At 38.0% G+C, this 14,799-nt stretch overlaps 1 protein-coding gene across 2 annotated transcripts in view; it reads right to left on the reverse strand.

The window, feature by feature from the left end:
* kif4 (kinesin family member 4) overlaps positions 1-14,799 on the reverse strand; it is a 31,713-nt gene that overhangs the window by 12,417 nt on the left and 4,497 nt on the right. For both annotated transcript variants that reach the window (XM_067376021.1, XM_067376020.1), the window contains exons 4-20: positions 13,943-14,133; positions 13,750-13,839; positions 11,790-11,956; positions 11,300-11,394; positions 7,843-7,962; positions 7,168-7,343; positions 7,007-7,068; positions 5,354-5,486; positions 5,205-5,263; positions 5,001-5,106; positions 3,844-3,948; positions 1,518-1,703; positions 1,334-1,437; positions 1,079-1,223; positions 879-989; positions 669-752; positions 413-526 (exon numbers count right to left, since the gene is read on the reverse strand). In XM_067376021.1, the coding sequence (XP_067232122.1) occupies positions 413-526; positions 669-752; positions 879-989; positions 1,079-1,223; positions 1,334-1,437; positions 1,518-1,703; positions 3,844-3,948; positions 5,001-5,106; positions 5,205-5,263; positions 5,354-5,486; positions 7,007-7,068; positions 7,168-7,343; positions 7,843-7,962; positions 11,300-11,394; positions 11,790-11,956; positions 13,750-13,839; positions 13,943-14,133 (2,048 nt within the window). The remainder of the gene's footprint in view (positions 1-412; positions 527-668; positions 753-878; positions 990-1,078; positions 1,224-1,333; positions 1,438-1,517; positions 1,704-3,843; positions 3,949-5,000; positions 5,107-5,204; positions 5,264-5,353; positions 5,487-7,006; positions 7,069-7,167; positions 7,344-7,842; positions 7,963-11,299; positions 11,395-11,789; positions 11,957-13,749; positions 13,840-13,942; positions 14,134-14,799) is intronic.

Consider the following 14,799-nt stretch of genomic DNA (forward strand, 5'->3'; position numbering starts at 1 on the left):
AACTGTAAAACATGTTTCTCTGCCTGGAGTCCAGCTGTTTCTGTGAATTGCAGTGATCCATTTGCTTTTTTTTTTATCTGTTGCTTTCTTTAAATATATACCTCAGATTTTGTGTCAAAGCTATTTGTACAGTCAATCACAAAGCTCATTTCCATTTTGGATGTGTTTTTTGCAGCATTCATGCTAAAAACCGATGCTGCCGCTCAGTCTTTTGCCACTTAGCGGGCGTGACCGCAGTCTTAACGGTCGACGGTGACGTCACGTGCATACCCTCTATACATCACGCATCCTTAGCAGGTAGACCATTTAAAAATAAAACTATTTGAATCAATTAGCCAAGATCCAAAAATAAATGATAAATAAGCTGGATGTCAAACCAAACCCTGTTTTGTTTTTGTCTTTTTAAAAGTACCTTGACTCTGTTGGCGACACCATCTGCTCCGCGGTTCTGAACGTCTTTGCGCTTCTCTGCAACTTCACTTCTCTTCTGAAGTGCATCTTTTAGACGTTTGTTAGCAGCAGCAGCCTAAGGATAAACATTTAAAAAACATTTGAATAAATAATCACCCACTGCATAGGGAAACACTGTCCTATCATCTGAGCAGGGAGATGTTAGATGTTAGACATCAACAAAACAGCAAGTGAAAATTTTTGGAGAAACAGCCCACCTCCTCGGTCTTGCGACGGAGAACACTGGCCTGTTTCTGGAAGTCTCTCTCCAGCTTTAGCATTTCATATTGCCGTTTACGATCCTGAAATGTGTACAATAAACATCTAATTTCCTACAAAACCTTATTAATATAACATTTTGAAAAATTGGAATGGTCAAACACCATAACATTCATCTGTGAATGTAAAAACGAAAGATTGACACTCACTTTCTCCTTTAGCTGCAGTACTTCTTTATCTTTCTTTTGTTTCCACTGCCGAAATTTCTCAGAGTCTTCCTTCATTTGTCTCATTAACTGCACCCGCTGGGACTTCATAGCCTGCACAGATCAACCAGCACACAACTCAGTCTTTACAATCGTAGGGCATAATGACCTTCAGCAAATGAAACCTTTTTGTAAACACAAACCTGAATCTCCTGGTTGAGTTTTGTCACATTGCGCACACTTGACTCTTTGAGTTTAAGCAGCTTAGACTGATCTTGCAGTTTCTTTTTTAACTCTGCGATTTGTCCTTCCAGCTCCTGCAGTCTTTTTCTGCGTTGCTCACTCAGTCTAGAGTGAAACAAGACATGAAAATAATAAACTATCAAAGAGTCATCGTGTTGCAGCATTAGAACAGGCAGTTTAAGTTTGGAGAGACGCTGGCACAGTTATTGAGTTACTTGGCCTGATTGGTGTCCTTCTTCGCAGACTGTAGAGCATGGATGAGCTCTTCCTTCTCTTTCTGCAGAGAGCCAACTGCAGTCTGCAGGCTTTGAACATTCTCCTGGAGAGGTGAAACAAACATTAACATGACTTTCATGCTGTTCATCCATCTCATCTTTAGGATTTGGTTTCTAGGCTTACCTGATATTCTGTTTGCATGGGCTCCAAATGACTGTCATTCTGACACATCTTCTTGACAAAAGCCTCTTTCAGTGCCAAAACTTTATTAAGCTCAATCAGCTCTTTTGACATCTGAGCCTGCCGCAGTGCATGCTGGGCTGTGTAGGCTTCAGGAGAGTTTTTGGCTTGGGGATCAGCACTGACATCCTAAATTAGAACATTTGAGCAAAAAACAAACGAGTTAAAAAAAAAATTAAAAAAAATGCCCTGACTATATATCAGTTGGGCATATAAGAAAGGTTGCAGCATATGATAAACTATACCAAAATGGCCACAACTTCCGTTTGTTCATGAAATACTAATCAGTTTATTTAGCTGGACGTTTAACACTGTGCATTGCCAAACAATGAAAGTGGACGCACAGTGGATCTCAGAGAACATGACGCTCTCGTTCACTCATTCACTAATACCTATATAGTAGGGGTGTGACGAGATCTCGTGTCACGAAATCTCGCAAGACTAAAATGTGACGAGATTTCTTGTCGAGGTGAAAAGTAGTCTCGTGATATTGCCATGACAGAGTGGTTAGGATGATTAGGAAAGAACATGCCACTGCTACATTTACATTACGCCTCTACTGTCGTTTTGCTTTGTATTTAAATAAAAGAACATTTAATTCAGTTGGATAACGGTCGCCGCCGCTCCATATTTACAAAGTACGCGCAATCGCGAAAGTGAAAGTAAACGTGAGCGCGCATTCAAGCGCGATTTCAATACCCCGCTTTTTTAAAGCGGCTCCATGATGAATGCAAATATCTCTCAATATGAAAGCTATTTTAGGCTGGGCAGTGTAGTTGTAACCATCTCTCAGCTCTGTATCAAAGAAAAATAGCTCTGGTCTTATTTGCACTTTGAATATTGAGTGCGATTATGGTTGCACTTATTGTAAAGTGTTACCATAAAAATGAATAACATTGTTTGTGCTTAATAAGATTAAGAGAAAACTAAGGTTTCATTTGTTAACATTAGTTAATGCACTGTGAACTATCATAAACTAACAATGAATGACTATTTTATTAACTAACATAAAGATTAAAAAATACTGTAGCAAATATATTGCTCATTGTTAGTTGATGTTAGTTAATTAATGTTAATAAATGAGACCTTATTGTAAAGTGTTACCATTTTTATTTATACTGTTTTTATTTCTATGATCAGTTTGTGTAAAGGAGTTCAGTTAGGAGGTCAAAAGTTGTGGAAGCTCATAAATCATGTACAGTAAGGTCTGAAGAGACTGAAATCATACAGAAGAGAAGTCAGTCAGTTGAGTTAGTGGCAAAACCTTTTACAGTACTTGAGTATTGTTGTCTTTTACTGCATATGATAATTCATACTAAGAAAGTAGAACTGAAATGACATTCATTACAAGATGATTAGTTAAAACATTTCAAATACACCTGCAGAATATTTTTTTAGTCATGTATTTCGCCATTGAGGATTTCTTAAAAATAGTGTGTAAAAATCATGTCTATTCTCGTGAACTCAATCTCGAGTCTCGTCTCGTGAGATACGCGTCTCGTCCCACCCCTATTATATAGTGTATGGCACTTGGGTGCACTCACTATATTAACTATATTAAGGAGTGTACAAAATTAACAAAATGAAGCAAGTGAGAGTGTACTGTGGGTATAAACCAGTTAACGAATGTAGGGAATTAAGTTGTTCACTCAGAATTCAGACACCACTACAAAATGGCCAACACCCAATATAGTGCACTATATAGTGGATAGAGAGTGGTTTCAGACACAGCACTAGTTCAGCTCATGGAGCTCTCTCCTAACAAGCTGATTATCTGAATCAGTCATGTCAAATAAGGAAGACATACAAAGGCCATGTTCAGACTGCCAGCACAAAACAATTTTTTGCATATCCAGATTTTGTCCAGATGTTGTTGTTTTTTTTGTTTTGTTTTTTATAGTCTGGACAGCAAAAAAAAACACATGAAATCTGTGTTTTTCAAATGTGATTCAAACCACATTTGGAGGTGGTTTAAATTGCGATTCCAGATCAGATTTTTACAGAATACCAGAGTGTCCAGACTGAGAGGCAACTCAAATCGGATTTTAAACGCTTAATGCGAAAAACTCAAAACTGGTGATGGAAATGTTGGAAGCATTCATACGGTTTTCAAGCGGTATGTCCAAAGATCTTGGCATTTTCCTGTGTGACGGAGGAGTTCTGCACTGCAACTCAAAGGTGCTTATTTGGACAGCAAGTCCTGCAGTCTGAACATAGCCAAGAGTGGTGGGTCCCTACAGTTGAGAACCACTGACATAAAAATACATACCACTGGTGGGCCGGTATCAGATCCTCCAGGAGTGTGTGCCTCCAGAGGTGAAGCACTGCCTGAAGTCATGGCATCAATGGTGGCAGCAATCCCCACACTTTCGCTCTGTTGGACCAGGTCATTGCACAATTTCAAATCACTGTAAACTAATGATAATGAAAACATCCTTCCAACAATCATAACATTCATTGTTCGACAGGTAAAATCTTTGGAGTCTGTTTATGGCGTCTTAATGTTTAAAATAGTATTTAAACATTAAGTTAGCACCCGTGTGACAATGCAGACTAAGGCCCAATCCCATTTTTTACCCCTTACCCCTACCATTTCCTTTCTCGATTCTCTTTTGGTTGCAAGGGCCGGATAGCGCTCCCAACAAAGATTTTTCAGGACATCACTGTTTTCTCCAGAGCTGATGTATGGATGAATTAACTAAATTAATTGATTTTTACAAAGGAATGAATCAATACTGAATTTACTTGAGATGGACAATGACATCATTTTCTTCTAGAGCTGATGTGCAGCCAAAATTATATACCAGTTATCAATGTAAATATGCTTTGACACAATCTGCATTATAAAAAGCGCTATATAAATAAAGGTGACTTGACATTTCTCTTTAAAATTTCTCGTTTTAGACTTCTAATTCGTGACCGGCGTTTTGTTTTGCTGTATCCTCTGTGCTTCCGCGTCTGTCATGCGTCGGGTCAGGGGTTACTCCTCCGCCAAAAATCGATGCGTACGGCTGTCTGGTGGAAGCTTTTTATTATACTTAAAGTTTTAAATATTGATATTTTTCTCACAAAAATCTATGGCTTCACTTCAAAAGGCCTTTATTAACCTCCTGATGGATGGATGCATTATTTTTTGGGCCCCCATTCACAACATTATAAAACTTGGTAGAGGCCTGGATATTTTTAAATAAGTCTGTGTTCGTCTGAAAGAAGAGAGACAAACACCATGGTTTGAGGAGGAGTAAATGGGATAATTTTCATTTTTAAGTGAACTATCCCCTTTAAAAGTCTTTTTCGTCAACGCATTGCAAGGTCAGGCAGTTCTGGGGAGCTTATTTCAACTGAAAACCCCATTTCCACTTTTAAAGAAAACAATACATTCTCCACTAAAAGTTTCCACCACAATGGTCAATCTCAGGTCTTTACCTGCAGGTCTAGGATGAGCTGTTGAAGGTTCTGGATCACCTCCATATTCTCCTTCAGTTCCTGGTCTTCCAGAGTCTCAACCACTTTCTTTAGATCCAGCTTACACCTGGAATTAGAGACAAATCTTTTAATTGAGATTTTATTCAAATTACTGAAATTCCTGAACCTCATTGGTTCACAGATTGGCAAGACATTGATGCTTACGCTGAGTGCTGCCTCAACTCCTCTAGCTTACTTTGCAGTTTCTCATTTGTCTGCTCTGTCTAAAAGAAAAAAACAATTAAATCAATGCACAAAATTTGAAGTGTTCATTCTCTGAACTAGACAGCTATAGACTAAAAAACAAGTTTCACCATGATGATCCTTTCAAACATGAGAGCAGTCTGTCCCACGGCCTCACTCAGCTCTCGACTCAGTTTGCTGTTCTCATCTTGCAGACAGCGATTCTGCTCCAGGATCTTTGACACATTCTCTGCTGGCTCAGACCTGCAAATCAAACATCTTTAGATGTAGATATAATAATCAACACTCAAGAACAGAGCACACAAGGCAGTTTTTATATTTAAAGGGGTCATGAACTGCGTTGTTTTATAGATTTATAATGTTTCCTGGGGTGCACTTATAATGTTAATATGCTTTTTACATAAAAAAAGGGTCATAATTTAGAAATAAAAGGCATTTTTCCTACCCTGATTTTAGCCCTCTTATTTGAACGCTTTGTTTTAAGGGGCGTGTCTGCTGTGAGACTTCAGTATAAACACCCACTGCTGTGAATAGGTTTGTTTGAGATGAGCAAATTCTGCGCAGAACCGATCACCGCGAGATGCATGCCGGTTAGAAATGTGTCCGAGGGTGGTCCGCCTTGCTCTGATGTCATGTTGACGGCCTCATCGGATTCTGCAGTCGAGCGCAGTTCCTCTCCACCGACTGCGCTGACCAAAAGCATGATGGGAAACGACTTGATGACGACACAGCTTAAAGCTTATTGGTTTAAACAACCGTGATGTATTGATCTCTTTTAAAATGTTTGATTTTAAAACACTAACACCATGATTTTACGCATATAAATTATGTGTGAATATTCCAAAAGTCTCTGACAGTGCGATCTCTCTATGGGTTATGTGATTGTTATCATATTTATAAAAATACATAAAAACTTATCTGTAATTAAAATAAAAATGATTGATACACACATCCTTCGAATGGATAAAATAACAAGTACTTTGGGTGTATTGTTCATTATGTTTATTTTCATTTAAAAGCAACAGAACGTAAATTACATCCAGTTTATCAGCAACACAGTGCACAAGTGTGAATCCCGCGATATCCGCCTTTGATCTCGCAGGTGTCTGATGCACTACGAGAACGGAGAATTGTCCGTCTTGCCTGCACTTTTTTTCACTCCTCCCCTCACTGCAGCCGCCTACTCTCGGCTGAACTTCAGGCGAGGCTAGGTGCATCTCAAACAAGCCTATTATCATCTCACACACCAGTGGGTGGGGCCTTCTGCAGAGGCGGTGTTTCACCTATGTATAGGCACATTCCCAGACGAGTTGTTAGCTGGGCCTGGCAGCTACTTCACACCCGCCACAGTTGATTTTTTTACCCGCATTTGACGGGTGTTAATTAGGGTTGTCAAAAGTACTGACTTTGGTATCAAGTCGGTACTGAAACTGTAAAAATGTGACTATACCAGCATTTCCCTCTAGCATTTTGAGTGCTGTTGAGTGGATTCTTAAACACCTCTGATTGGCCATTGTGTTCAGACATGTCTGTGATTGGCTACAATGATCAACACTTCAAAAACAGACTAAAGTATCCGCTGATAGATGCCTGCTTTCAAATGCTCCTGTGTGTATCTGTGTAAGCGCTCTGTGAAGAGCGAGAAAGATTTAAATTTATAACATGTTTTTTGCTAATCACAGACATATCTGTTTTGCACATGAACAATGGCCAATCAGAGGAACCTTACTGTGAAGTGTTACCCAAGAAATGATATGCCATACCCAGTCAGCACAGAAGCAACACCACCACGGGCATGTAGGAGCATCACCTGAAGATCCTGCACCTGTGTATTAAAAATAAATAAATAAAATCATCATTCAACTTAAAATTAAGTAACTTGTCATGTAACAGCTGTCCTTTGAAAACATACTAGACAAAATACCTGCTGTTTGAGTCGCTTCATTTCTAGTGCGCGTGGGTCAACATTGAGAACAGGCTTGTTCTTGATTTTACGGGCACGGTCAGCATAACGCAACGTGTTGATGGTCTCCTCAATGTTGGAGTCTGCTGGACTGACACACGCAATCATCAAGGTGTGGCTGTTACCGCCGAGAGAGTCTGGGGAAAAGGTTTGAGAAGCATTTCATGACCAACTAGTCAAAAAAAAAAAAAACAATAGAAAAAGAAAGTCAAGTAATTTCAAAAATGACTGCTAAACTAAAAACAAATAACATTCCCATTTCACCCTTCATTTCATCACTTTAGCACTTTATCTATCATGCTTTTCACACTGTACATAGATTAAAAAATAAATGCTGTAACTTGATTGAAAAGGTTTAAAGACAAACTTTGTCTTATGTTAGGCATTGTTAACATGTTTTAGCATATTAACATTCTAACATGGTAATCATACAAGCAAAGCTTTAGCATGTATGCAGGCCAGTAGGCTGTAGCTAGAAAGCTCTAGGAGTTAGTCAGAATTTTACTCTAAGAATGAGAAGTTAAAGTACTGGATCAGTAAGTCTTAAATTCCTTAAAGTTCACTCACTCACTGTAATGTGGTGTAGTAAAAAAGGATTTGATGAACAACTGACTTTATGGACTACATGAATCGTACCCTGTAAGAGGCGTGTCAGTTTGGAGTCCCTGTATGGCACAAAGGTCCCCTTCTTGCTTTCATCACCAAGTGCGCTGATCACATTCCCCAGCGACAGCAGTCCACGGTTAATGCTGATTCCTGCGAGACAAAATCCAGAAAGTGTTTAAGAAATAGTTCCCCCGAAAGATAAAACTCTGTCATTTACTCATCGTCATGTAATTGTAAACACATGACTTTCTTTCATGGAACACAAAAGTAGAAATTTGAGAATATCCTGGCCACACTTTTACACATCATGAAAATGAATGAGCAAACAAGCTTAAAAAATAAAATTAAAAATAACACTAATAATGCATGCAAGGACGTAGTTAGATTGTGACACCTAGGGCTGCCCCCTAATAGTTGACTAACCGTTAGTCAACTTGAAGAGGCTTGGTCGACCAGGATTTTATTAATTGGTTAGTCGCAGAAAAAAAAAATCTCCACAGGAAGTGGCGAGGTCACGCAGTCCTAGAGGCACAGATCATTAACTGCAGGAAATCCAAACATTCACCTATCATTTACCGACCTCAAATGTGGCTCATCACTTGAAACATGTAAGTCGCAACTTTAATCCATTCTCTTTAATGTTTACCTATAGATAAATGTGCGCTATTATTTGGCGCATATCCAAGTGTTTGTGTGGAGAGCGTGTTTACTGCATGACATGGAGGCGCCGGTGTGATCACTGCACTTAACTTAAAATACTCCGTCATTTTTGGTCATAGATAAGAGTAATGCAAAATGTAAAGGGTCTACTTTTATTTCTGTCAAAACTCACAATAACAGCAAAACATTGTGCTTTTGTAAAACAATGAAAGCAATCAGGATGCGTTTTCTGATCTCGGTCTCTGTGAACTTGAGCTCGTAACAAGCATAAACCGAAACTCATCGTATAGGCTGCTTTCCTCACAGACACAAGAAATATATCTACAGCTTGGAATGTCTACTTTTAAACGAGCCAATTCAAATGGAAAATAAATATTCTCAGATTATGTAATCCATATGAAACTTGCTTATAGGCGCGTCCAATACTGCGGAGATGAGAGATGAGTCAGCATTGTTGACTTAATCGCTGCAGCCGAAAACACAAAACATTATTAACAAATTATTAAAATGTTTAGACAGTCTCCTTGCTGTTTTTTCACAACACATTCATAATCGTTACGTTTGCCGGTGCACTGTGGCAAGCTTTATGTATGTGTTTGAGCACTGATTAGGCTATGTTTACATAAGATTAAAGGCTCATTATTATGATTTATGGCTTATTAATATAAATGCGCGATTAGTCGACTAATGGCTTAAATGAACGACCACTGGTCGACTAGAAAAATCTTTAGTTGAAGGCAGCCCTAGTGACACCACTGCATTTTTATAACATTTGATGAGTTCATTTGGTTGAACTTATTTGGCTTGCTGTCCAGTGAAGGAGAATCGAGAAAGTGGCTTCAACTCAAGCGCTCATATCTTCCAAGCACCAGTAGTCCCTGTGGTTATAAGTTTGTTTGTTTATCAAGTTTACTTATTTTTATTTTCATCCCATTCTTTCTGCCACTTGTTAGCCATATAAAAATTAATTACTGGTTTAAAATCAGAAGGTGGTCAGTCAGATATTTCCAGGTCAAGCCCTGGAAGCAGTGTCCGCTCTCTCATTACCATTAAGTCCAATGTGCCCTGTGGTTATAAGTATGAGTGGCAACATACTTATTTTATGTTAGTGGAGATGGAGAGACAGATGTAGAAACAGCTAATCCTAAAGCTAAGGTAAGGTCTGCTATATGCTTCAGCAGATAACTAAGGAATAATTGACGACAGGATGTTGTATTATTGAAAAATAATGCACACCTGAAGTGGTAATGCGTTTAGAAGTTGAACGAAAATCTTATAGGTTTGAAATGACATTTTTTGGGTAAATTATACCTTATAAATACATTAAGTTGAGCCTTTGATAAGCTAACTATATAGCAAATTATTAGCCTGACTTCGTCATGCTCATATTCTAGGCAGAATGTGAGTCTGATACTGCTCCATTGCACTTGAATTATGGGGCGTGTCTTAACCGAACCAGTAAAAAAAAACAAACAAACAAACAAACAAAAAAAAAACTCTGCACTCAATTGGATAGACCTACAATCAATCAGAGCAACGCAGAAAGTGACGTATGTTGAACTTGTACTTAAACTTTTGCCGAATCCCGTTGGAAGGACGGCAAACACATCTTTCCCATCGGCAAATGCCTTGATTGCGGTTCTTTGTTCGTCTTTTAAAATTAATGCGCTGTCGATTTCTTTTATTACAGATGTGATAGCGGAATCTAAACATCTTACTTCTCCAGCTGCAGTAATCGTTGGTGAAAACCCAAGCACTCTTTACGTAACTGCAGATAGCCTGTCCATCATCGATGGCAATTTGGCAGTTTGATTGGCTCGGCCTTCTGGGAGCCGAGTATAATTACTCCACAATGGATCGAGTCCAGAACGAACTTCCCGTCCAAAAAATGTAGTGGGCGGGGTTCGGGCTGGCACCCAGGCTAGCAAATTATATCGTTTACATCAACAATATGTGACTCGTGTGCACAGAAAGAGATGCACCAGTATCGAGTTCTTTCACGCCTGAACAAACAATTTGTCAAGTATCCTCATAAGAGCAGTTTTAAATGAGTTAAATAACGTCTTACATGAACTTAAAGAGTTGTGAAAAAGATGCCGGTCAGATTGCGTCATGTTCGGCAGCGGCAGCTCTTAAAGTGACAGCAGACTAATAAACCAGTTGCTGTGATGACTCTCATTAATGTTAATCAAAGAACAAAGTTAACAGAGAAAATTGTAGCTTTAATAAGGATTAGTTTATATTTCACTTATAATTTAGGCAGTGAAGACTGTAAAGTGTTTGATAACTATTCAATTTTTGTAGATTTCCTACTTGTTAGACAGGACAAGTAAATATGACATTTATTATAATGGGTTTATGTGAAGATTCTTTTAAGTTCACTTAAATTAAGTTTAAGCCTAATGAATGTTGAAATTGATAGCTTCTTACTGCAATGTTAAATGTTAATATTTATATATTTATATTTATATTTATATTTATATTTATATTTATATTTATATTTATATTTATATATATATATATATATATATATATATATATATATATATAAAAAAAATCAATTTCATAGAGACTTCAGTAGAATGCTACTGATGTCTCTATGAAATTGATTTTTTTTTTTTTAAGTCCAGTGATATTGGACTTCATTCGTTAAAAGATGCCATTAAGCAAATATTTAAAATATACCATCTTCAACTTGTTTCTACATTAATTTGGAGAAAAACAAATTACAATAATATAGACGATAGCCAAACATTTCTACCGGGATATTGCCCACCCCTAGCTGTTGTGCACGAATATAAATAAAAATGGATTTGATTGCACTCACCCTCTTTGAGCCGATCTCCCTCTGCTTTAGTTTTTTTTTGCCTTTCAGATCCAGCAAGATCCACCAAGTGCAGTTTAGAGACCATGACATCATTCCTTTACAAACAAATTTCTCACTTTAAATTAAAGTTGTTGTTTTTTTTAAACAATTAGAGCCAAACATTTTACAGCTTTATACTTTAGCAGTTTACCATAATATATTTTTAGACCTGGATACATTTTCTTTGAAAATTTGTTTTACCTTTTACCTATTAGCAGGTTATTGCATAAAAAATAAAAAATAAAGTTTATTACTTTTCTCATGCACATCTTTCAAACACAGGCTATATGTGTGTCCATTCTAAATATATAATCTTGTGACAAATTAGGCACAACTTAGCCCCAATTCTATAAAACCTTAAACACATTATACAGCCAACTATCAAATATGACAGCCTCCAAAAAACTACTACAAGTTGTTTAGTTTAACCACATATCCCAAGTTTACATACTTGTCTCCTTTGCGTCGCTGCTCCAGTGATATGGTAAAGATGGCATGCGAGCGAGATGAGGCTGCATTCATGGCTGTTGAGCCTACTGTTCTTGCCGAGTTACCCAACTCAAGACAGCTCACCATCTCTTCAGCGGTGAACACATCCTTTTCTGTCAGTCCTACGATCTACAGCATGAAGGAAGAAAATAAAAACAGACACCAACTGTCATACAGGGCACATGAGAAATAAGACTGCCTTGTGGGCAGCGCTCCAGTGCACAGTGCAGTCGCGCCTGGACGTTAAGCCTGGATTTGTGGTCCACTTCTCACTCTCCCACAATCAGGGTTTGAAATTAACACCCACTAACTTGCCAAATGCGGGTGAAAATCCACTGTGGATGGGTGGTAAAGCATGTCAACACACTTGCCAATTTGGGTTATGATTAGTGGTCGACCCATATTTCACCTCAATATACAGTTGTGGCCAGAATTATTAGACCCCTTCATAAATATGATCAAAGATGACTCTAAAAATAAATCTGCATTGTTTATCCTTTTGATCTTTAATTTATAAAATTAGCAAAAATCTAACCTTTCATTGAAGGAAAAGAATTGAAAGTGGGGGGGAAATAACATTATGAAATAAATGTTTTTCTCCAAAACACGTTGCCCACAATTATTAGCACCCTTTTATTCAATTCTTTCTGCAACCTCCTTTTGCCAAGATAACAGCTCTGAGTCTTCTTCTATAATGCCTGATGAGTTTGGAGAACACCTGAGGAGAGATCAGAGACAATTCCTTCATACAGAATCTCTCCACGACCTCCAGCACAAAAATAGGCCCACAACATTAAAGATCCAGCAGTATATTTAACCGTGGGCATGGGGCACTTTTTATCCATGTGTGCACCAAACCCATCTGGTGGGTTTGCTGCCAAAAAGCTCTTGTTTTAGTTTCATCTGACCATAGAAGCTTGTCCCGTTTGAAGATCCAGTCTTGCCTGCAACTGAATATGCTGGAGATTGTTTCTGGATGAGAGCAGAGGATTTTTGATAATTTTTTTTAGGCTTTCTGAGATTCAAGACTCAACTAATCTCTGCAATTCTCCAGCTGTGATCCTTGAGTCTTTGGCCACTCAAACTTTCCTCCTCACCACACATTAGGACGATTTAGACACTCGTCCTCTTCCAGTCAGATTTGTAACATCTTTAGTTGATTAGAACTTCTTAATTATTGCCCTGATAGTGGAAATGGGGATTTTCAATGCTTCAGCTATTTTCTTACTTTATTATTATTACTTATTTTGTGAAGCTCGACAATCATTTGCTACACATCAGAACTATATTCTTTGTTTTTTCTCATTGTGATGAATGATTAAGGGAATTTGGCCTTTGTGTTTCCTCACGTTTATACTCCTGTGGAACAGGAAGTCATGGCTGGCCAATTTCATGTTCATGATCACCCCGGTGAGCTAAAAAAATTTAAATATGAATGGGAATATACTTCAGAGATATTTTATTCAAGAAAAATTCTAGGGGTGTTAACTGTGGGCAATGTGTTTTGGAGAAAAACATTTATTTCATAATGTTATTCCCCCCCCACTTTCAATTCTTTTCCTTCAATGAAAGGTTAGATTTTTGCTAATTTTATGAATTAAAGATCAAAAGGATAAACAATGCAGATTTATTTTTAGAGTCATCTTTGATCATATTTATGAAGGGGTCTAATAATTCTGGCCACAACTGTATGTCTCAATGAAAGCAGTCACAGGAAGTGTATTTGAGACACACATTAACACCACAGGGAAACAGATATTTTCAGGTGGTCAGCTGAGAGTCATCACTAATACCAGCTGGAAACAGAATCAAAGGTTTTAAACAACATTTGGGTGAGCAAATAAATGGGGTCAATTGTGTATTCATGCTCATACTACAAAAATACTTTGTGGTTCTGCATGATAATAGGTTGTAAAACTCACTTTGATGCCGTCTTTAGGATCTTCTCTGATGCTGATGACGGGTTTGTCCTTTGATGTGCAGAGCAGGTCCAATATCTCTTCATTGTAAATCTAAGAAATAAATAAGTAAATAAATAAAAAATACCCTTGAATTACACAAAATGAGTTCAAGTTTAAATCCATAAATGAGGACAACATGGTATGCAAGCTATACCTCAAGGTAAGATACAGCGAGCAGGAATTCACAGTCTGCACATTTAGACTTTTCCTGATATATCCGTTGTATCACTCGCGGGATGACTCCAACCGTAGGCTCGTTTTCTTGTTCTGATGTGTACGTGCCACCCATAGAGAACGTCTTCCCCGACCCTGTCTGTCCATAGGCCAGAACGGTTGCATGATAACCTGTGATTGCAAACAATGAACATTCATTTACACTTCCTCAGTGTGAACCATGTCTTGGTTCTTAGCCTCAGATGGCATTAGCTTGGACCTTACAATGCATTCACTGACAGTGTAATGAGAAGAAAAAAAATTGTAACCTGGAAAAAACAAAACAAAAAAAAAAAACAACGACTTTATACAACAATATCTTATGTCTCATTCTCCACTTACGTTCAGTGCTTCCAGGTTGTACGTCAGAATGCTGACTAGGGATGTGCAACAGCGACCGAGTACTTGACCGTGACAGCGACGATCGATCAAGTAAACAATGATTGAAATGTTTTTTTCTCCTGATTGGTTATAGCAGCACTTTGGGCAGCGGCCTGAGCTCAGATTGTTTAGTTTTCCACAGCATGCGTCAAAAGACGCGAGAAGAGAGAGAATGGCCTCTAGTTTCACTTCGACATGATAGATAAAAAAACAGTTCAATGCAAGCTGTGCAGCACCAAGATTTTATCTTGTGCTGAAAATATCCTTTAAATTCTATTCATAATTCATTTAGAAATAAGTGATTTTCATACTGTAAAATAACATTTTGATTGATCAGAAAGTGCAAATTGAATCCAAAATATTGCTGAAATATTAGTTGCACTTTTTAAAGCACAATTGGAGCTACACTTTTGGTCC

The sequence above is a fragment of the Chanodichthys erythropterus genome, chromosome 22, assembly GCF_024489055.1.
Source record: "Chanodichthys erythropterus isolate Z2021 chromosome 22, ASM2448905v1, whole genome shotgun sequence".
Lineage (NCBI taxonomy): Eukaryota > Metazoa > Chordata > Actinopteri > Cypriniformes > Xenocyprididae > Chanodichthys > Chanodichthys erythropterus.